General features: G+C 37.6%; 2 protein-coding genes across 2 annotated transcripts in view; both read left to right on the plus strand.

The window, feature by feature from the left end:
- mrm3a (mitochondrial rRNA methyltransferase 3a) overlaps positions 1-21,432 on the plus strand; it is a 526,058-nt gene that overhangs the window by 330,459 nt on the left and 174,167 nt on the right. The gene's annotated exons all lie outside the window — the stretch shown is intronic.
- tada2a (transcriptional adaptor 2A) lies at positions 620-15,664 on the plus strand. The gene is made up of 16 exons (XM_084420186.1): positions 620-676; positions 789-906; positions 1,449-1,555; positions 1,659-1,718; positions 1,971-2,062; positions 3,975-4,138; positions 5,793-5,881; positions 5,980-6,052; positions 7,843-7,906; positions 9,337-9,380; positions 11,308-11,418; positions 11,727-11,798; positions 11,947-12,079; positions 13,759-13,802; positions 14,968-15,041; positions 15,148-15,664. Exons 2-16 carry the CDS (start codon positions 882-884, stop codon positions 15,331-15,333), a joined length of 1,338 nt encoding a protein of 445 aa, XP_084276312.1. The 5' UTR covers positions 620-676; positions 789-881; the 3' UTR covers positions 15,334-15,664.

Raw genomic sequence — 21,432 nt, forward strand, 5'->3', positions numbered from 1 at the left:
TCTATTAATGCAATGCAGTGAATGACAACTATCTGTGGTCTCCCATGTGGCTTATTACACTATGGCAATTTAGTGTTAAAGTGATTTTTCACACAGAAATGAAAATTCTGTCTTCATTTACTCACCCTCAAGTTGTTCCAAACCTGTATAACGTTACATGTCTTTGTTCTGCTGAACACAAAGAAACTAAATGAGACTGAATAAATAGTTTAGTCTTTACAAGACTAAAATCTAATAATTTAAGAAGTTAAAGTTCGAAAACATTGTGTAAGCATAGGCTACATATAAATAGTCTGACATACAGCTTGGTTCGTATCATACGTCGTCATCAGCAAGATATCCATCAAAACGACGTAGGCCTACTTAAGAAGACCTACTGATGGAATAGTGATGAAGCTGAAAGATCTGGGATGGTATTTGTACTAGTGTGTGTTGTACAACAGTCTGGTTGTACACCCTGCAAGTTCAAAGTGTAAGTTTGATAAGTACACACTTGAAGGGGACTGTAAGTAGGCTACTAGAAGGCCTTTTTGACTCATATATGAAATAAACAAGTGCCGCGTGCACGCAGTCTGTCCAGGTAACGTATCACGCAGGTGCCGCTGGGGGCGCTGTTGCAAAAAGTCATTTCCCCTCCTCATGGGATGTTCATTGAACTGCATAGAACGACATAGAAGTGTGTGTTTACATTCTCAGTCCTAAATACAACATACATTTTGTTTTTACTGATTCCTTTTTTTAAAAATGAGGCTCAATCCCTGTAACAGTTGAGTTGCATTCATCAACAGAAAAAAAGCCTGATAAACATCTCAACTGCGCTAAAAACGACATCAAAGAAGAGGAAGGTTGGACATTTTTCCTGATCAGACATCATCTGCAGCATGGATCGTCTGACGTCTTTTGGAAGTAAGTAGCTTTATCGAGGGTATACAACTACCTACGTTTATACGAAAAAAATAAATAAATAAACAGTTCGTTCGTTATCAAAATTACTGTGGTACTACCATTGTTGTTGGTAGCTGACAATACCGTGTTTTTGTACCATGATATTGTTTGAAATACCTTGGAGTATGTAAATACCATGTTTTATGAATATAGTAATCAGCCACCACGGTAACTTATATATTAATGTACCAATGCTATCTGACACCATCACTGTACCATGGTGACACCCCAGTATTTGCAAGATAAGGTGTAACGCAAAAAATGTAGTGCATTAAAATGAAAATTATATAATTATAAAATTAAATTCCCAGCAATTCCATATAAGTTATATTGTATGTATGTATACACATACATACACACACACACACACACACACACATATATATATATATATATATATATATTAGTAATTTATTTATTTTTTTTACATATTTTTACTGCTATAGGTACAGGTAGATATAGGATATAGGTCTGTTGATAACTTCATTCTGTGAATCATACAGATGATCCTTTCGATAAGCCTCCCTGTCGTGGATGTTCATCATATCTGGTGGAGCCGTACATTAAGTGTGCTGAATGTGGACCGCCACCTTTCCTCCTGTGTCTGCAGGTGGGTCACTGGATCGAGAGTCCCACTACCGTCTGACTGCATACATCACATACTCTCACTGTTCATTTATTATGTACTTTATGATTTGCTCTTTCTGTTGCAGTGCTTTACAAGAGGATATGAGTATAAAAAGCACCAGAGTGACCACAAGTACGAAATCATGGTAAAGAGAGCAGTTTGGATTAAACTTATTACACTGAATATAAAAGGTTCATATGTAAATAAACATTTAGATTTAAGATATAAATTATTAGTTGTTTTTTAAATGTTGGTTAAACCATATATGTTCTAATCTTTTTTTTTTTTTGATTTTTTTTTTTAAGTTTTAAATGTTACATTCCGGCCCCCATAACTTGTATCCTGTACACTCTTGTGTCCATAAATGACATCTTTACTGTGATCTGCTTTCTTCTAGACCTCAGATTTCCCTGTTTTAGAGCCTGGCTGGACCGCGCAGGAGGAGATGGCTCTTTTAGAGGCCGTCATGGACTGTGGTTTTGGCAACTGGTCAGTCTAGTTATTTTTCTTATATCTCCAACTCTACTAGAGTTCATTTAGGAATTTTAGATCAAATTGTGTGAGTTATTGTTAACTAACACTATTAAGTACTACAAATACTACTACTACTAAAAACTGTTAAAATGGTCTAAATGAAAATGAGAAATGTTGCCTTGGCAAATATCTAAAATAAAAAAAGTTGAAGTACTAAAATTACTGAAACCGCAATAAAAATAAATTAAAGATAAATACACTACAAAATTATGACAACTGAAAATTAAAATGAAAACTGAAAATATAAAAGTTAAATCTAATTCAAAATGCTATAGCCTAATAGTATATACATAATGCTAAAATAACACTGCTAATGACTAGGGCTGGGTTGAAATGATTGTTTTTATGATTTTAATCGATTCTAATTTTGCTGAACCGATATCTATTATTAATCCCCAGAACTGATTTTTTTATTCCATGCTGTTTTTAGTTGATGCATGAACAAAACTTCACTAAACATTATTTGTAGTGCATCTTCCATCTAAATAATTGCAATATGCTTTGTGCTTTGTTACTTTTGATATGAAGCGAAGTCTCAGTTTTCAAATTTTGACAGTTTTATCACCAAATTTGAACAATAAATACAGTTTCTACACTCTTTATTGTGGCTTGACAGATTGCTGTAGCCGCCTCAGTCTAAGCGCACGCAAATCTCTTCCTCTTTAAAAGTGCTGTATGTAACTTTTTTGCTCTACTAAAGCATCAAAATACCATAATATGTTTGCAGATATTTATGAAACATGCTAAGTTCACATACTCGTTTCTCTGAAAAACACTTCTACAGCCAGTTATTTTACTTATTATTTTACACGCTCCGTGTTGTCAGTCGGTTTTTGTTTTGGTCTGTGTGATCTCGCCCACTGCCAGTTTACCCAATAGTATTACTACACCCTGGGATGCCAGTTGGCAGGAAACACAGCGTATTGCAACCTTGAAAACGAGCACACAAACTGGGTCAGAGATTGCAGATTCCACACAACCTAAAAAGCCTCGGTATCCATCTAAAATCGATATGAACGAGAGCATGTTAAAACGCGGATAAATCAACTCATTAACTTACAGTCTGTGTAAGTCTCCTCGGCTTCCGTTGTGCCAATTGCGCTCGTTCCTGTTGCGTGTCCTCAATCTGCCAACCCGTGTGAGCTTCGAGTCTGAGGAGGAGGGGGTGGGTGAAACAACGATCTCCGATATTTAAAATTTGGACAGCAGTACCTATTTCGACCACTAGCTGTCATTCTTACAGACAGCACCTTTAAATACTAGTTATAGCACAAAATAACCATGAATGAACATCAGAAAGTATGTTGAAAAATAAAGTACAACTTATCGAAATCAGTATCACGCTCAATCAACCACAGAAAGACATCATTAAAACAGCTTGTAAGCAATGTCTCATAACATTACATTTTCCTCAGAAAAGCCATTCAGTGACCAGAAACTCATGTTTAGCACAAAAAAAACTAACTCTAGAGATGAGCATTTTGATAAATATGCACTATATTACATATTCATATTTTTACTTAAACTTTTCTTCAGTATTTAATGTAGGTTTGAATATGCCATTAAAAAGTTATTAAATCATTATTATAAAAAGTGCAATTTAAACTGTGCAATTTTTAAATGTTTGTATACAAATTGGTGGTCAACCTTTAATATTATAATAATGTAGCCTACCAACAGACAAGGTTCCCTATATAGTTTACAGCTTTTGTTGAGAGAGATTTTTTTTCTTTGAGAAAAAAATGATGTAGTGTATCTGATATATTCAGATGAATCCGCATTGAACCAAATTGAACTGCAAGCTTGTGAATCAAAATCGAATTTGTGTCAGTACCCATGCCTACTAATGACCTCTCTGCTTCTTCAGGCAGGATGTGGCTTACCAGATGCGCACCAAGACCAAAGAGGAGTGTGAAGGCCACTATATGAAGAACTTCATCAACAATCCTCTGTTCGCCTCCACTCTGCTCAATCTCAGACAGATGGAAGATCATCTGTCCCGGTCCGCAGACACTGCCATTCCTTTTAAGCGTAAGTGAGCACCAGAAACAAGTTACTGTTGTGTTAAAATATGCACACACACAAGGTATAAACAAACTAATCAGTCTAATCAGTCCAGTAAAATTTCATTAAAGGTACACAACATACAAATGTCAATACGTCATCAGTCCTTATTCCAAAACGTGGTTTTGTCTTTACCCTGATTCACTATGGTAAGCCTATTGTAAGTGTTAAAATTTTATGATGGTTTCCGTCGGAAATTGTGTACACATGTCACTTGCCCATGTGTCTCTCGTCATATCTGTAATCAGAGAAAAGTTGCTCCGGCTACTTTAACCCGTGTATGGTGTGGAGCGAGAACGGCTGAGATGGAGCAACTAAATCTTGAACCTCTGGGGAATCACCAGTTTTAAACAAACGCCGAACAGAGGAGAGTCTGCTGGCAAAAAGAGAACATGACAGAGCTCGTAATAAAACAAGGATCAACATTGGCTTGGCTTAATCAGAAATGGCAAGAATTGAGGGATTTGAAACGTTGCATAAGCAGTGTGGAGATGCGGGTTTTTTTTTTTTTTTTTTTTTACTCAACAGGTTAGATATTTTATTGAACAGATAAATTGCCATATGTAGTTCTTTAACAGAGTTGATTGTAAAGCATTATCTATTGTGAAGGCTCATTCCATTATGGTTGTTGTAACGCTGTGCTGGAATTTATTTTCAAGTACAGTGTCTATTAATGGGTAAAGCTACAGTAACGTCTTCAGCTGGTCAGCTTGAGATCCTTTCCATCTAAACTGGTTTTATTTCTTAAAGGATAACTGTCGCCAAAATGCAACCTAGGGTCTTTTTGTTAATCTACCCGAGGCAAACTTTCGTTTAAAAGCATAATTAGACTGGAAATGCCACTTTTAAGTTTGACCATATTTTCATTTTCGGTCAAATTGCCTTTTGAATGGGAGTGCTTGGGGCACTACTATGATAGCACAAAATCGCTATTTTTAAAACACTAAGAAGGCTCGACACAGCATGAAACTTTGCTCGAAGTATCACCAGGGGCTCTACACATGAACTCCAGCATTGAGAACATTGTTTGTGTACACAGAGTTTACTAAAAAGAAAGATTTTGAACAATTCACTGTAGCTGTGTCCGCCGGCATTTTGACAGTCAAAAATAGTCAGTCTCCGAATGCAACGTAACAGGGAGGAGAGTAAAGATGGAAAGCTCCTAAAGCTTAGTTCCATATAAATTCACGGATAATATTTTGTTTTGTCGTTAGTGAGAATCAATATTGACCTTGTATTTGAAAAAGAATCCTCATATAAGAAGCAATACTAAAATTCAGAGTCAGTTCATTCGCATCCGGAGATCGACTATTTTTGACTACTTTATTTTTGAGAAAAAAGTAAGTAGGAAAAACACACGTTGTACTCTCAGCTGTTTTTTAATGTTGATGAATAGGTTACAACTCAATGGTTACAGGGATTAAGCATCATTTTTAGAAAGGAATGAGTGAAAACAAAAAGTATGTTGTATTTAGCACATTATTGAGAATGTAAACACACACTTCTATGTCGTTCTATGCGGTTCAATGAACATCCCATGAGCAGGGGAAACGAAATAATGATGTTTATTTATAATATATAAATATATTTTTAGGTAAGGGCTGTGTCTTGTCTCTTTCAGCCACTGATGATCCTCCAAGGCCTTCATTCGACTCTCAGCTGTCTAGAGATATGGCTGGATACATGCCGGCTCGAGCAGACTTCATGGAGGTGATTGATCTACAGTTAATGTGCTGTCTGTTGAGAACAAATTCATTCATACATTATTCAAAGCAACCTCTCTCTTTTCTCTTTGTCTCTAAAATTAGGAGTTTGATAATTATGCTGAATGGGATTTGAAAGATATTGACTTTGTTGATGATGACTCTGATATTCTTCATGGTAAGTGCAACAATACAAAAATATGAATCAATGATCTTATTTTACTGAAATGAAATGTGGTTCTCACAGTAATGCACTGATACACTCCTTAGCGACTCTATCTATCTATCTATCTATCTATACACACACACACATACTAGATTTCAAAAGTTTGGGGTCAGCAAGCAGGGAACTACACTGCGACCAAAATGGTCGCATATGCGACCTTTTGAAATGCCATTGCGACCAAAATTTTTAATGGGTCGCAAATGTATCACTGATTATTTTTGTACCTATGTTTTAGGCAATATGCTATGAATTACTATGAGCATTTATTAAAACAGAAATGTGTATTTTAAGAATACGTTTTATAACGTGCTCTGAGCATTCAATACATCAGTTGGCTTCAGCCCCGCGACCGTTACTTAGATTAAAACATACCATTGTATCTGCGCGACTCGCGAGCTCTCTCTCTCACACAAATACGGACGCGCGCGCGCACACAGAGAGAGAAGATAATTGTAAAATGAAAATTGACGCGCTATAGTTTAAATTTTGTTCTTGCTTGTTTTTTTTTCTGTCAAAATGTCGGAAAGCATATTGTATTATCCATCCATGTTTTTAAAATTCGTTAAATGACGGACGTTTTACAACACAGCCCTCGTTATATGTCGGATTCGTCAAACTTAGCCTACTTGATATTATTTTTAGAATACGTGATTCGTTACGCTATTATTGGACTCCTGTCTATTCATTGTCAACTGTTTTCTGTAAATATGTTTGTATTGGCTAACATTTATGCAGCTAATGCCTGTCCTGTTTAAAATGCGCAATGTTCAAATGCAAAGACAGCACGTCACAAATAGAAGCTCTTTTCCCTGTGCTATTTAGTATCATATTTGGTTATTGGAATAATAAATTAAGTAGCCTATCTTTATTGTACACCTGTTTTTTTTTTTTTTTTTACTGTTTTCTAGGGGTTTCTTAATTTTAGACAAGTTGACCAGCACACATTATATACAATTCAATGCTATATAATGCATGTGTGTCCTATGTGTGACATATTTTGCACACAGGTAAAGGTGCCCAACATAAGTCATTTCTAAAGTAAAAAAATAAATAAAATAAAAATAATGTTTCAATAATAATTGAAATATTATTATAAAAAATAAAAAATAATTTCCAAATGTTTTGGAAAATATCTCTTTATTTGATTATCAGTAAATTTGTTTTCTATACAGAGATATCGATTACGGCCATAACAGCAATATTAATATCGGTTATTATCGATATCGGCCACAATTTTCACATCGGTGCATCACTACTTAAGAGTTCAGGAGTCTGCCCATCTGTGCCAACCATAGCATGTTGAAATCCATTTTTGGCACTTTATTGTGTACTGTATTTTCTATTGCAGTAAATCTATCCCAACTAATGTTAAAGAAAACAAAAACAAGAAGGTATGTGGTTTAAAAGATGGCAAGTAAAAAAGCACATCTGTATGCAATACAGTTTCATTATTGTTCATTATTATCCAGAGCGGCTTACTATAAACAATTTGTGCGACCAAATCATGTTTTGCGCCAGTAACTGAAAAAGTTAGTAGCGCAAGTGCCACCAGTGGAAAAGGTTAGTGTAGTTCCCTGGCAAGATTGCACAAAAATGCTATAGTAATATATATCTAAGTAAAATGACAGAATTTGCATGGATTCATTAATTGATATTTTTGCAATGTTAATGAAATCACAGTGTAGTTAAAGCTGAGTTCTTGTTAATTTCTTTTTACCATGTTTGTGGTATGTTTTTTAAAGCACTCAAGGTTGCAGTAGTGGATATTTATCACTCCAGACTGAAAGAGAGACAGAGGAGAAAAAAGTAAGTAGGAAAAACACACCTTGTACTCATAGAACAACCACTAGAGGGCCACATTAGACTATTAAATCATATAAAAAATTCAAGCATTATTTACATTTCCATTTAAACGTATGTTTCTCAATAAACAGAATATTTATAAACAAAAATATATGCGATACTGTTACAAATTGAAGAATTGAATCAAATGATCACATGCGCATACAACTCACTGAAATGCATTCCTGGAAATTTATCTGGCGTTTTATTATGTAACCTAATCCATAGCAACTGATCAGCTAGCCTGATTCTTAGCGCAAACACACAAACAGCTCTAGTGGTAACAGTAAATCAGAATTAATGAGCCCTGAGTCGTGGTATGTGTGCGACTGCGAGGCGAGCTTGACCTCAGTTGTGTACTGAACTGGAGCCGCAGCTGTCGTCTGAGATCTCCTGCAGAGCGGCTAACAGACCAGTGACCCGCCGCTTCCACACAACATCTGAGACCACCACACCAGACACGCACCACGAATGAGATGCTTTTAATAAACAAAGCCCTCAGCTGATAATGCCAAGCAACCAATAAAGCAGCAAACCAAGGCTGTGCATTACAGTGATTTTACCATGGTTAAGTAAATTTGATTGCCTTCCCAATGCAATTAGTTCTTTGTGTCTGTAAATTCTGTGAACAATATACTGTACGTGACACTTTAATCAATAACAGAATGTATTTAGAAGTGTTTTAGGCACTAGGCACAATGTGAAGCTCCCTAATGATGGTAAAGTCACTAATGCACAGCGTAAAGTGGCGTGTTGCTTTAATAAAATGAAGGCAACACCAGCATTGCATTTATTAATTTTAATAACAATAAACAATTATACCACTAAGTAATATACAAAGGTGCCAAAAACTGCAGCATGGCATCATCTTTTAAAAGTAGGAATAAGTCAAATAAAATATATTTTTTATTATGATGTTAACATCTACAATTACTTATATGAAAAATATGATTAATTACTGAAAAAAATCATTATGTGTATTGGGGTTGGGTAGACTTTTTTTATGTTTTTGGAAGAAGTTTCTTCTGCTCACCAAGGCTGCATTTATTTGATCAAAACTATAGTAATATTGTGAAATTATTAAAATTTAAAATTACTGTTTTGTATTTTACTATATTTTACAATGTAATTTATTCGTGTGATGTCAAAGCAGGATTTTCACCATCATATACAGTTACAGAGGGATTCTATTCAGAGAGTTGAATAATTCTGAGACTGCAGAAGTCATTCAAAGTTGCATTTTCAGTTGAATTTGGGGAAACTACTTGAAACATTTGTTGTGTTGAGCTATTTCTATTACTTTTGTTTGATTTGTTCACTGCACAGCTGAAAGTCTAATGTGGGTTGAATGATTTCGATTACAACTGTGTAATGTTTAAATTGTTGTCTTTTAGGATCATTCGAGACCATGGCCTAATCAACCTACGCAAGTTTCAGAGTAAGACTTTTTTAAATTCATGCTGTTGTGCATCATATTAACCAAACGCTCTTGCCATCTCTTGTCCTCCATTTATATGATCAGTATGTGAGGCAATGTTCAGAAGTATCTACCACAAGATAACTCTCCCTGACCCCCAATTACATGAGCCCATCTGTGTGAAATGTTTACAATGAATGTCCGAAATACTGCGATCCCAGATCAACACTGATCCCAGAGCTGTTTTTGCCAGCTGTGATTGCTCCCCTATGAATAGTTTGGCATGAAATGAACATTTCGAATGTAATGACAAAGGAGATTGCATCTTTCGAGTCTTTATTGATCCAGGCCCTCTGGGCACTGTGTCGTTTCTCTCAGTAAATAGAAGCCCATCCCTGACTATTTCCCACTGGACATTACGGTTGGCCAGCTGGTTTTCGATAGGAATACTCGACTTATCCAATTATTTCCTCTTCATGCAGCGAAACAAACTGGGAAATCCAATCGGGTTTGCGTGTTTTCCTGAGACGTATTGAGTTTTTGCGATGCAAGGAGAGCTTTAAGTCGTTTTTATTTATCTATCGGCTCCCAGACGCCCTCCTCGTCTCCCTGCACTCTCAAGACAAAAGCGAGGCGATAGCTACCGTGGAACTGCAGCCTTGTTGTCATGGAGACTGCAAGAAAGTGTGTGTGTGTGTTACGAGTGATAATGGAAGCAGTGGCCAAGACCTGATGGCTCGCAGCGGTGTTGGTTTATCCCCAATTCAAAAGAGCAAGACAGCTTGACCTGGCTGTGCGCACACCAGCCAGTCTCGTATCCCATCAGCCACTGCTGCATGGAGGGCACTGATATTGTAGTTTGATACATCTTTAGTGATGTATATACGTGTGTGTGTGTGTGTGTATATATATATATATATATATACACACACAGTGTATATATAAATGACAGGCAGAGGTGTGTGTATGCGCTTGTGTTTCTCGGTAACATCACAGCATAGTGGAGGCAGAATATCACACCTCACGCTCACCCACATAGCAGCTTTCTGTTTCTATCGCTCTCACTCAGTAGCAGCAGGGTTGATCGCTGATAGTGCTGCTTACTCAACCCCTTCCATGGGAGCTGAGCTTCAGTGGTGGGTGAAGAACCATCAGGGAGACTTTCACAGGGCCGCTTGGCACAGCTGGACTCTTGATACATTGCTGTTGGCATTTGCTTCTCGAAGAAAGCCAATCAAACGCAGTTTTTCTGGTGTAGCAGATTTGCTCTGTTCCAAAACCACAAAGTCCTAATAACGAGTGGGAAAACCTGGATTGTCTTTAAACCTTGAGTTTCCGAGTTGGTGGCATGTCTGTGAGAAAGCATATTGGACACAATGGATGCAGTGTCTGTATTGATGGTAAATTTGTTAAAATTTGTGATTTTTTTTTTCAAGTTGCATGTACAGAGTACTATAGTATTGTACATTGTAAGACAATATATAGCGATTCAATTTACAGCACCTTCATAAATTGAATAAAAACATAAGCAAAAACACACCTGGCCCAATACGCATTCTTCATACATCATTTTGTAGATAAAAAAATCTTGCTGAATTTTATGCAGAAAAGGTACATCGCCATCTTGCTCCAACAAAAGTCATTTGAACGCAACAGACTTTCTAATTAAGACTTCCTAACTCATAAATACAAACTTCCCAGCAGGACTCGAACGCACTGAAGTTCACAAACTAGTCAAACTACATTGAAAAAATTGTGCTTTACATCTCTTGTGCTCTTCGTGTAAGGGTGCAGTTTTCCAAATCAATCACTTCCATTCAATTTAAAATGCTGACTTACAAGGTAGCTGCCTATGTAGACAGCAAGGTAGCTAATAAGGTTTTAGAACAAAGCCATTGTGTTTTCTCGACTTCATCAGATTGATTTTGTGCATCTTTTGCTTTGTCAGTTCTGGAGAGGCGCTATCCCAAGGAAGTGCAGGACCTTTATGATGTCATGAGGCGCTTTGCACGTGTGGTGGGACCCATAGAGCACGACAAGTTCATCGAGAGTCACGCCTGTGAGTATTTAATCCTCTTTTTGCACTCTTGATGTATAGGATGTCATTAATTTGGTCTATACTTATGAGACTCTCTAGTTTTCTTACTCAGCTGACCTAGGATCAGTCTAGCCCTGTGTTTTGTGGTTTAATGAGCATGTGCAGGACAGTTGGGGTTACATGAACAAGCCCGCATGTCATTCATGAGTTCAGTCTGTCCGCCCAAGTATCTGAATCAGCCAGGGTGAAAAGTTCACAGATCCATCTGCTCTGTTTCTCTCTCTCTCTCTCTCTCTCTCTCTCTCTCTCTCACACGCACTTGTTGACAGTGGAGTTTGAGCTGAGGAGGGAGATCCACAGACTGCAGGAGTACAGGAGAGAGGGAATTCAGTCCTTCTGTGGTAAGATGGGCCTAAATCTAAAGGAAGTTCATTCAAAAGCAACATAGCAAGAGAATTTCACCATAAAAATGACAGATCCATCCAAATATGATCCACATTAGCTTGTCAGATTTGCAATCTGATCTGACCCGTGTCATCTGGACTGCAGGTGCTAAGGTATATGAGAGAGTGAAGCGCACTCGAGAGGACGAACGCAGGAAGAGGAACGTGCTGTGTGACGTCCTGCAGTACATTCACGATGCCCGTGCTTGCCAACAGTGGCTGCACAAACAGGCTGCCATGTAAGATCACTTCCTTACTGCCACCTTACCCACTCTCTATACTTCTCTTATTGCAATACTTTATTACAATGTAGTATTGTAATTATTACAATTATTTTACAATTCATTCAGCTCCAAATTAACTTAATGCTGGGCTACTTATTATAACAGTATTCTTTAAGAAATAATAAAAAACTATTCTGCTACCAATCCAAAATTTATTTACATCAGATTTTTGTCCTGTCTGTTTATATTTTGTTTTAGTATCAATTTTGTACCAAAGTACTTGTTTTATTCTCTTATTATCATGCTGGTCGGTAAGATTTTTAATTGTTTTTGAAAGAAGTCTCTTATTCTGACCACGGCAACATTTATATATTTTAATGTATTCCATCTGCCTATTCTTATATGCATTTTGGGATTTTGCATTAAAATACGCTGGAAGGAAACGCCATGATGCGCATAAATTCTAAAAATGTGCATAATAAAAAGTACGCACTCAATTGAGTCGGATACATTTTTCATCCGATTAGAAGATATGCGCAAAAAACTACAACGGACACACATTTACCAAATAAATCTCTCAACGTTCAACAAAAAACTTTGCCTCAACTATGGATGTGATTGGATAACTGGACCAACCAGTTGACCAATTTCATGCACATCATCTCAAATGATCATTCTGAAATGCCTGAACCAAAGTCTGTCATCAGAATGATTTGGTTTAGTTCCCTCCTAGAAGTGCCTTACCAATTGAGTTCACAAACACCATCATCCGAACGCAAGATAACACGACAGCTTTTATTGTGTTTCGTCTACGCGCTTCTAAGACGCAAGTCTTTTAAAATGGAGGTGGAAAAAAGCCACAGCGGCTTTCTCGATTGCAGAAACTTGCATTTTTATTGCAGATATTTTGCGGCAATTTCCCTGGAAGTGACGATTTTGGTCGAGATTGAAACGTGAAATGTTTTATACAATATTTTGCACACTAGTTCAATTCGCAACTTTGAATGAATAAGTAGCTTGTGATGCAAAGCAGAATTTTCAGCATCATTACTCGATCCTTCAGAAATCATTCTAATATGATGATTTGCTGCTCAAGAAATATTTCTTATTATCAATGTTGAAAACAGTTGTGCTGCTTAATATTGTTGATACAGAAAGTTCAAAACAACAGTATTTCATTAAAATAGAAATCTTTTTCGACATTATAAATGTTTTACTGTCACTTGTGATCAGTTTAATTCATACATTTCTTAAAACCTTACTGACCCCAAACTTTTCAACAGTATTGTATGAGACAAATAAAACCACACTTGTAAATGTATAATAACTGTCATTCCAGCATGACACAATCACTCATACTCAGTTCTACTATTTTATTGCTGCCATGAGGGCACTGCTGTTTATTTCTAGTGTTCTTTCTTCTGCTGTTTTGTTGGTATCACATATGTGATTCATGTCCCTACCTGCCTACTAGTCCACAGTGTATTCTCATTCAAACAGCTTTGGCTGTCAGTTTGTTTGTGTTTTTGTAGCTCCAGCGGTAGCTGATATTCAGCAAAAGTGAATGATGAATCAGGCTCTCTATTTCTATTTTATTTAGCTGAGAACCCCAAGAGCCCCGGCCCGTCTTTCAGAGATGTTTCAGAAGCATTTGTGTGAGAATGTTTTGCTTTGACTGTGTTTCTCTCTTACAGCGACGCTGGAATCACTCCTGTGGTCACCACTATCACTACCTCAGGTACAGTGCTGCCTATTTCCTCCATTTCCTTCACGCTATGTCTCCTCTCTTCCACTCAGGTCTCTTGTTGCAATCTTTGTGATGTCCTCTTCAGCCGTGAAGCCGCCGGCTCAAACACATTAATCTTTTCTCTGAGATGCACTGCTGTAAATGCGCTCAACAAAAAAGGAAGCCACTCACATCTCTTTGTATTTCTCTCTCTCTCATACTTTCACATTTTGTCTCCTTTTGTCACTTGAGTGCACAACTAGGACATATTTAAATGCATATGAATCTGATCACGCTCTGACTGCATACAACGTTGGCTGATTCTGATAAGTTGATAAATCAAAGCATATTTCTGATTGAGCAGACATTAGTTTATTTTAAATTAATTTATTGAATGATATATGTAATGTATTTAATATTGCTATACACCACCAGTCAAAAGTTTAGATCTTTAAAATGTAACATTAAAAGTTAAAGAATTTTCAATGTTGTTGGAAGAAGTATCTTCTGCTCACTTACTTGATTAAAAAAGACAGTAAAAACAGCAATATTGTAAAAAAATATATATTTCTATGATAATATATTTTAATACGTAATTTATTTCTGTGAATTTTCAGCATCATTACTTCAGTCTTCAGTGTCACATGATCCTTCAGAAATCATTCTAATATGCTGATTTGATCCTCAAGAAACATTTCTTATTATTGTCAATGTTGAAAACAGTTGTGCTGCTCAGTATTTTTGTAGAAACTGTGATACTCTACCATTCTAAAGTTTGGGGTAAGTAAGATTTAAAAATAAAAATTGACATTTAAACATTATTAAAATTACATAAGATTTATATTCCAAACAAACTTCCTGTTCATCAAAGAATCCAGAATTTTTTTTTTTTTTTTTTTTTATCATGGTTTCAACAAGGTTATTAAGCAGCAAAAACTTTATTCAACATTGATAATAAGAACCATTATTAATAACAATAATAGAGTTGAGATTGATTGATTTGTTATTATTATTGTTGTTAAAGGCACCACAACGTTTAATTAATCCGTGGTATAATTGCTGTAACGCACAGCCCATTGTGGCTTATTGCTTTATTGATTATTTCTTATTAGATGATTGCAACACATCTGTTGCTAACAGTGTTAGCTCTGAAAAGTCTCGCTCCTCTGATCCACAGGCAGAAGAAGCGCACCTCCTCTCAACCTAACAGGGCTGCCTGGCACTGAGAAACTCAACGAGAGAGAGAAAGAGGTTTGCAGCTCATGATTTTGCTTCTGGCACAAGCTCATTTTGAAGACATCTGCCTAATTGATGGGATATAATGGATCCTAAACGATTCTGTCATCATCTCTCTCAGTTATGTCAGGTGGTTCGTCTGGTGCCTGGAGCGTATCTGGAGTACAAACAGGCCCTGCTGAACGAGTGCCGGCGGCAGGGGGGTCTACGGCTGGCGCAGGCCCGATCGCTCATCAAGATAGATGTCAACAAGACGCGCAAAATCTACGATTTCCTTATCAAAGAGGGCTACATCAATAAGGCTTAGTGATGATTGAACTGCTGCAAGGACATCTGATAAATGAAGAATCATGCTCATTGTAGATCATTCATGTTGAGAATGAGCAATGAGAGATTTTAAGAGTACTGGTTGTTTGTAGTTCGTTCAAAGTCATTAATTCCTCACACATCTGCAGCTGTTTGTTATTGAAAGACTGACCGGGTGCTTCTTTGTTGCGTGTTCTGGACTGTATAAGTTGATAGTTGTGCACAAAGACTGCTGCTGTTTGTGCCAAGGAGAATCTGACAACACGACGCTGTAACATTAACACGTTTTATTTACTATTTAATCTACATGCCTTTAAAATTGTCGAATCATTTTTTTGAAGTCTGGGTTTTTTTTTTATTGAACATCTCAAAGTCTTAGAAGAAAATGCCTGGATCACATTTCACTCCGAATTTAACAAATAAATAAGAAATTATATTTTTCTTAAAGAAAATTAATCCGATTTTTATACTATTAAATGTATTGTGATTTTTTTCATTTCTTTTTTTCATGACAATTCAATACCCGGCACTATAAAATGACACATTACATCAATAGGGAGAAATTGTCTTCAAAAATGTATTTATCCAAGTCTCTTCAGTTTCTTAATGCAAAGTGTAATGTCTTATTTTGTTCTTGTTATTATTGAGGTGAAACATGATCCAGGCAGGTTTTGTGAGACTCACTCTTTTGTGTATGCAGAGTAGGCTATGTTGACTTAATTCATTACACTTCAGTTATTATTTTTGTGTGCAACAGTTGTGTTAGAACTACTATAATATTTCAACAAAAAAAAGTTCTTTAAAACTTGTGGCTAGTTTTAATGTGAAGGCTGGGGAAAAAGTGCTCTGAAATCTCGAGTGCAAAATTTACACCAGTTGAGTGTGAAATCTATTACTGTCGCCTCTCGCTCTAGTGAAACGGCATGACCTGCGAGAACCGTGACTAACGCTAGCAGCATTAGCACACGGGTGACAGAAGCAGCAGCAACCACCAGCCTTTAGAAAGCTTATCACTACAGCGTAGAGCGACCTGATTAATGCTCCAGATCCCACCTTTGATGATAAGCCCCTGCCCAAATGAGAATAAGCCCCATGGAGAAATGCAGGCCTGTTTGATGGCTGGAAGGTGTGGGGTTTGGAATTGATATTTTTATTTGCGTCCTCATTCCTCTAGGTGACATTCCATAAAGCATGGAGGTCTCACATTAAATAGTTTCTCAACCTGAACTGCTTTTGACTGGGTTTGTCAAAGTATGACGCCGGCACTCTTGTCACAACGTGAATTTTGTGTCTAGATTCACATTTTTCCATCTAAATTTTGTTTGACTTCCATCTCGTTTGGCATTCTAGGCAGAAACGGTCCTCGTACAAGAGCGTAGCATCAGACTGGGAATGCATGCTATAATGTCCCTGATCCGTAAAGCGTTTGGCGTGTGAGAGAACGGCCGCTGACTGGCAGCAGAGCAGAAAGAGAGCAGATTATGGCGTCGGCTCACTGTGTAGGAGGTAGATCATGCTCATTCCTTCATCAAACCACACTGGCTTGTCTTTAAATGAGATCTGATGCCTCCTCATGCACTCAATTTTCACCCACAGTTCATAGTCATCTGCATTTGAGTTCATTTCCATCCTTTAAAGAATAATTCACCTATTGAATGGGGGCTGAAGCTTTCAAACCAAAAAAAAAAAAAAACACATTTTACCATAAAAGTATCACAAAAGTAGTCCATATGACTACCTACTCTTAAAGAGTTTGTTCACCCAATGAAAATTCTATCATAATTTACTCACCCTCATGTGGTTGCAAACACTTTCATTCATCTTCGAAACACACATGGAGATATTTTCAATGAAAACTGAGCAATTTCTGTCTCTTCATTCAAAGTCCATTCACCCAAAACTCTTGACGGTTCAAAAAAAATTCATAAACACACAATCCAAGTCTTATGAAGAGACACGATGGCTTTATATGATGAATGGTGCAATTTAGGCATTTATTCACATATAAACTTTGATCAGCAAACATATCTAGCGCTCAAACATGGTAAATGGAAGTTCAAACGTACTTGTTTGAGGTGTGAGAGAAATTGATGACAGGATTAACATTTTTGGGTGAACTATAATCTTTTAAGTTCTAAATTCTGACTTGATAAATTTAAAGTCTTACGATAGCTTTGTGTGACGAACGATTGAGTCAGTGAGTTGATTTGTCGGCAAATCAATTATTAATATGTGTCAAATTGATTAATCTTAAAAGATCTGACTCAGAAGAAGAGTGTATTCACAAACTGGACATAGCAGCTTCATGAATGCTTTACAGGATGGTGATATGGCTTATTTACTAAGGTTTGTGGGGATGCATGTTTCTGGCAGTGGTTTTGTCATCTTTTCCACAGCCCTCAGTCCTTGTTTTATAGTGATCACCACTTCCTAATCGTCTCATTTTTATGGAAATTACATCAGTCGTCTGAGGGAAATGCTCTTAGCGCTGTTTACCTCCCTCTTTCTCTTCTACTCTATTGATTTGAGGCTGTAAGTAAAGCACTGTGTTTCTACTAAGAGCTGAACCCCAGTGAATGAGTGGCGACGGGTGACTTCGTCACAACAAGGTACAAAATCACTTTCCAGACCCTCTCTCTCTCTCTCTCTGTTCCGCTGTAGTGGAATGAGCTTCCAACCTTCTGTGTCATTAAGAACTCAACCTGCTCATTCAATCAAGACTGCACAGGCACCCTAAAGAGATTCAGGTGACTGAAAAAGTGTGGGTACTCTATTCAGTGCCTGATTAGAAATCACTAAATCGTTTTGTCTTTCACATGTCACCTGACCTGTGATTATGAACATACATATTTTTTTTAATTGTGCATGAAAAAAAAACACTAAATTTTGAGTTGTGAATCGTACAAATCATGTTGTACAGTAAATTGTAAAATTACACATTTTTCGTTCTTTGTGTTTTTTTTTTTTTTACATTTTGCAAGCTGTGCAAAGCATACTAGCTAAGCATACCGCTAGCATTACACACTCTACACACAATCTCAGCACTCCTTCGCTGTTGCCCAGTAATTACGAATTGTCTGATTAATACCTAAATGTGAATGACTAAGTGCCATAAAAAGGTAGATCGGATTAGGTCGAAAGACCAGTTAAACAGAGACGCGCTCCGACTGGTTTAAGTGTTTTTTATTATGTCCCAGGCCAGAGGCAATTTGATGAATGATTGATGATAAATATATTTCTGTCTTTGGAATAACATGTAAAGCAAATACTGTAGATTCGGGTAAAAACGGGCGCCAAGTAGAATATCCTCTATTGGAATTGACAAAATTTTGAAAATTGGTTGCTATTAATTAAAGCAATATAGGTTGGTGAGAGTTAGAAGGAAAAGTCATTTCAAAGGTGAAACTATTACATTTTGACTTTTTGTATTATTTGAAGTAACATGCACTGATAAATCATTCACAATATAACCAAGAACGTGGTTAAGAAAGTATATTTCAGCTTTTAAGGAAGTGTCCGAGCCATTGGCAAATGCTTCGCCTTTATTGCTAGGCAGTGATTAACATGGATATAAACTCGTCTTCTATTGTCAACACTCACGGTTTCCTTGGAAACCAGGTCTGTGGCATTCTAGAGCTGTAGTCTGAAAGAGGATCGGCTCAAGGGAGGAGGGACGGCGAGAGAGCGGACACACACACACTCTTCATACTGTTACATGCTCATTGCTCGGCTGAGGAGTCATGACTGAGCTCAGCACTGAAGCTCTGCATCTCTCCTCAACGTCTTTTCACCCGCCAAATCCTTCTCTAACTTGAGAATAAGCACCTTAATCCTCATTCAGACATTCAGTCTGTTCAATGTGTACTTGCTAAAACGAAACAACAATGATGTTGTTGTAACTGAGCTCTTAAAAGCACACTTTAGTCTGTACACAGCCAGCGTTTGTTGAACTGGTGTGTGTTAATCGGCTATACGCACGCAGTCCTGTATAAATCCGCTTGCTAATTCGTTACTTGGAGGCGGAGATGTCTGACATGCAGGGACAGCTGGAGCTGAGGACTGTAGTAATGTCATGGAGTCTGTTCACCGCTGCTATCACAGCTGGAGAGACACAGGTGCCTTTGGGATCAGACACCGGACTGCATTAGCAGCTCTCTGTGAGGGAAGAATTGCGTCAGTAGCCAAAAATAGGCTTCATGTCTATTCATTGTTAATCCAATTCTGAGAATGAATATTTGTACCACCAGCAGGAACGCTGCATTAATTGGATTGCAAATAGGCTCCTTCTTACAGACATTGAACACTATAGTTTGTTGGGTATATTCTCAACCCATTTAACTTCTGTAATGTGACATCAAACGGGATGCTCACAAGAAAAACATGCAGAGCTGGACTTAATTTTGATCATTATGGCATTGATTGGATTGTGAAAAGTGTCCATACTTACCAGACACCCATCATTTGAAACTTAAGATGTCCTGGTGATGTCAATGGAAAAGTCATTATGCAGATTATAATTGTTGAATTACATGTACTAATGAATATTTGACAATAAGACTATAAATGTGTTTTAGAGAGAAAATTGGGTAATTTGGGATTTTATGTTGACTTAAAGCTGTGGTTCTCAACCTCTTTGACCCTGTGTTAAACACCTTACAATATCCTTATTTCAACACTACTATTGCAACTCAACCAGGCCTCACCCTTCTTTTATTTGCCTATGCCTTAGGTGGGAATTATTTTTATTAATCGGTATCAAATGATTGATTTTAAAAGATCTGACTCAGAAGAACAGTTATTCACAAACTGGAATAGCAAGTCGCGCTGGTATATTTGTGGCAATAGCCAACAATACACTCACCTAAAGGATTATTAGGTACACCATACTAATACTGTGTTTGACCCCCTTTCGCCTTCAGAACTGCCTTAATTCTACGTGGCATTGATTCAACAAGGTGCTGAAAGCATTCTTTAGAAATGTTGGCCCATATTGATAGGATACATCCAGGGCACGAAGCTCCCGTTCCACCACATCCCAAAGATGCTCTATTGGGTTGAGATCTGGTGACTGTGGGGGCCATTTTAGTACAGTGAACTCATTGTCATGTTCAAGAAACCAATTTGAAATGATTCGAGCTTTGTGACATGGTGCATTATCCTGCTGGAAGTAGCCATCAGAGGATGGGTACATGGTGGTCATAAAGGGATGGACATGGTCAGAAACAATGCTCAGGTAGGCCGTGGCATTTAAACGATGCCCAATTGGCACTAAGGGGCCTAAAGTGTGCCAAGAAAACATCCCCCACACCATTACACCACCACCACCAGCCTGCACAGTGGTAACAAGGCATGATGGATCCATGTTCTCATTCTGTTTACGCCAAATTCTGACTCTACCATCTGAATGTCTCAACAGAAATCGAGACTCATCAGACCAGGCTACATTTTTCCAGTCTTCAACTGTCCAATTTTGGTGAGCTCGTGCAAATTGTAGCCTCTTTTCCCTATTTGTAGTGGAGATGAGTGGTACCCGGTGGGGTCTTCTGCTGTTGTAGCCCATCCGCCTCAAGGTTGTGCGTGTTGTGGCTTCACAAATGCTTTGCTGCATACCTCGGTTGTAACGAGTGGTTATTTCAGTCAAAGTTGCTCTTCTATCAGCTTGAATCAGTCGGCCCATTCTCCTCTGACCTCTAGCATCAACAAGGCATTTTCGCCCACAGGACTGCCGCATACTGGATGTTTTTCCCTTTTCACACCATTCTTTGTAAACCCTAGAAATGGTTGTGCGTGAAAATCCCAGTAACTGAGCAGACTGTGAAATACTCAGACCGGCCCGTCTGGCACCAACAACCATGCCACGCTCAAAATTGCTTAAATCACCTTTCTTTCCCATTCTGACATTCAGTTTGGAGTTCAGGAGATTGTCTTGACCAGGACCACACCCCTAAATGCATTGAAGCAACTGCCATGTGATTGGTTGATTAGATAATTGCATTAATGAGAAATTGAACAGGTGTTCCTAATAATCCTTTAGGTGAGTGTACATTGTAGGGGTCAAAATTATCGCTTTTTCTTTTATGCCAAAAATCAGTAGGATATT

This window comes from Rutilus rutilus, assembly GCF_951802725.1.
Source record: "Rutilus rutilus genome assembly, chromosome: 9".
Taxonomy (NCBI): Eukaryota; Metazoa; Chordata; class Actinopteri; order Cypriniformes; family Leuciscidae; genus Rutilus; species Rutilus rutilus.

Bases quoted from the DNA above. Each gene is read 5' to 3' on its own strand.
- tada2a (XM_084420186.1), top strand. From the start codon at position 882: ATGGATCGTCTGACGTCTTTTGGAA. The intron at 4,139-5,792 runs GTAAGTGAGCAC...TGTCTCTTTCAG, and splicing joins CACTGCCATTCCTTTTAAGC to CCACTGATGATCCTCCAAGG. The intron at 7,907-9,336 runs GTAAGTAGGAAA...GTTGTCTTTTAG, and splicing joins GAGAGACAGAGGAGAAAAAA to GATCATTCGAGACCATGGCC.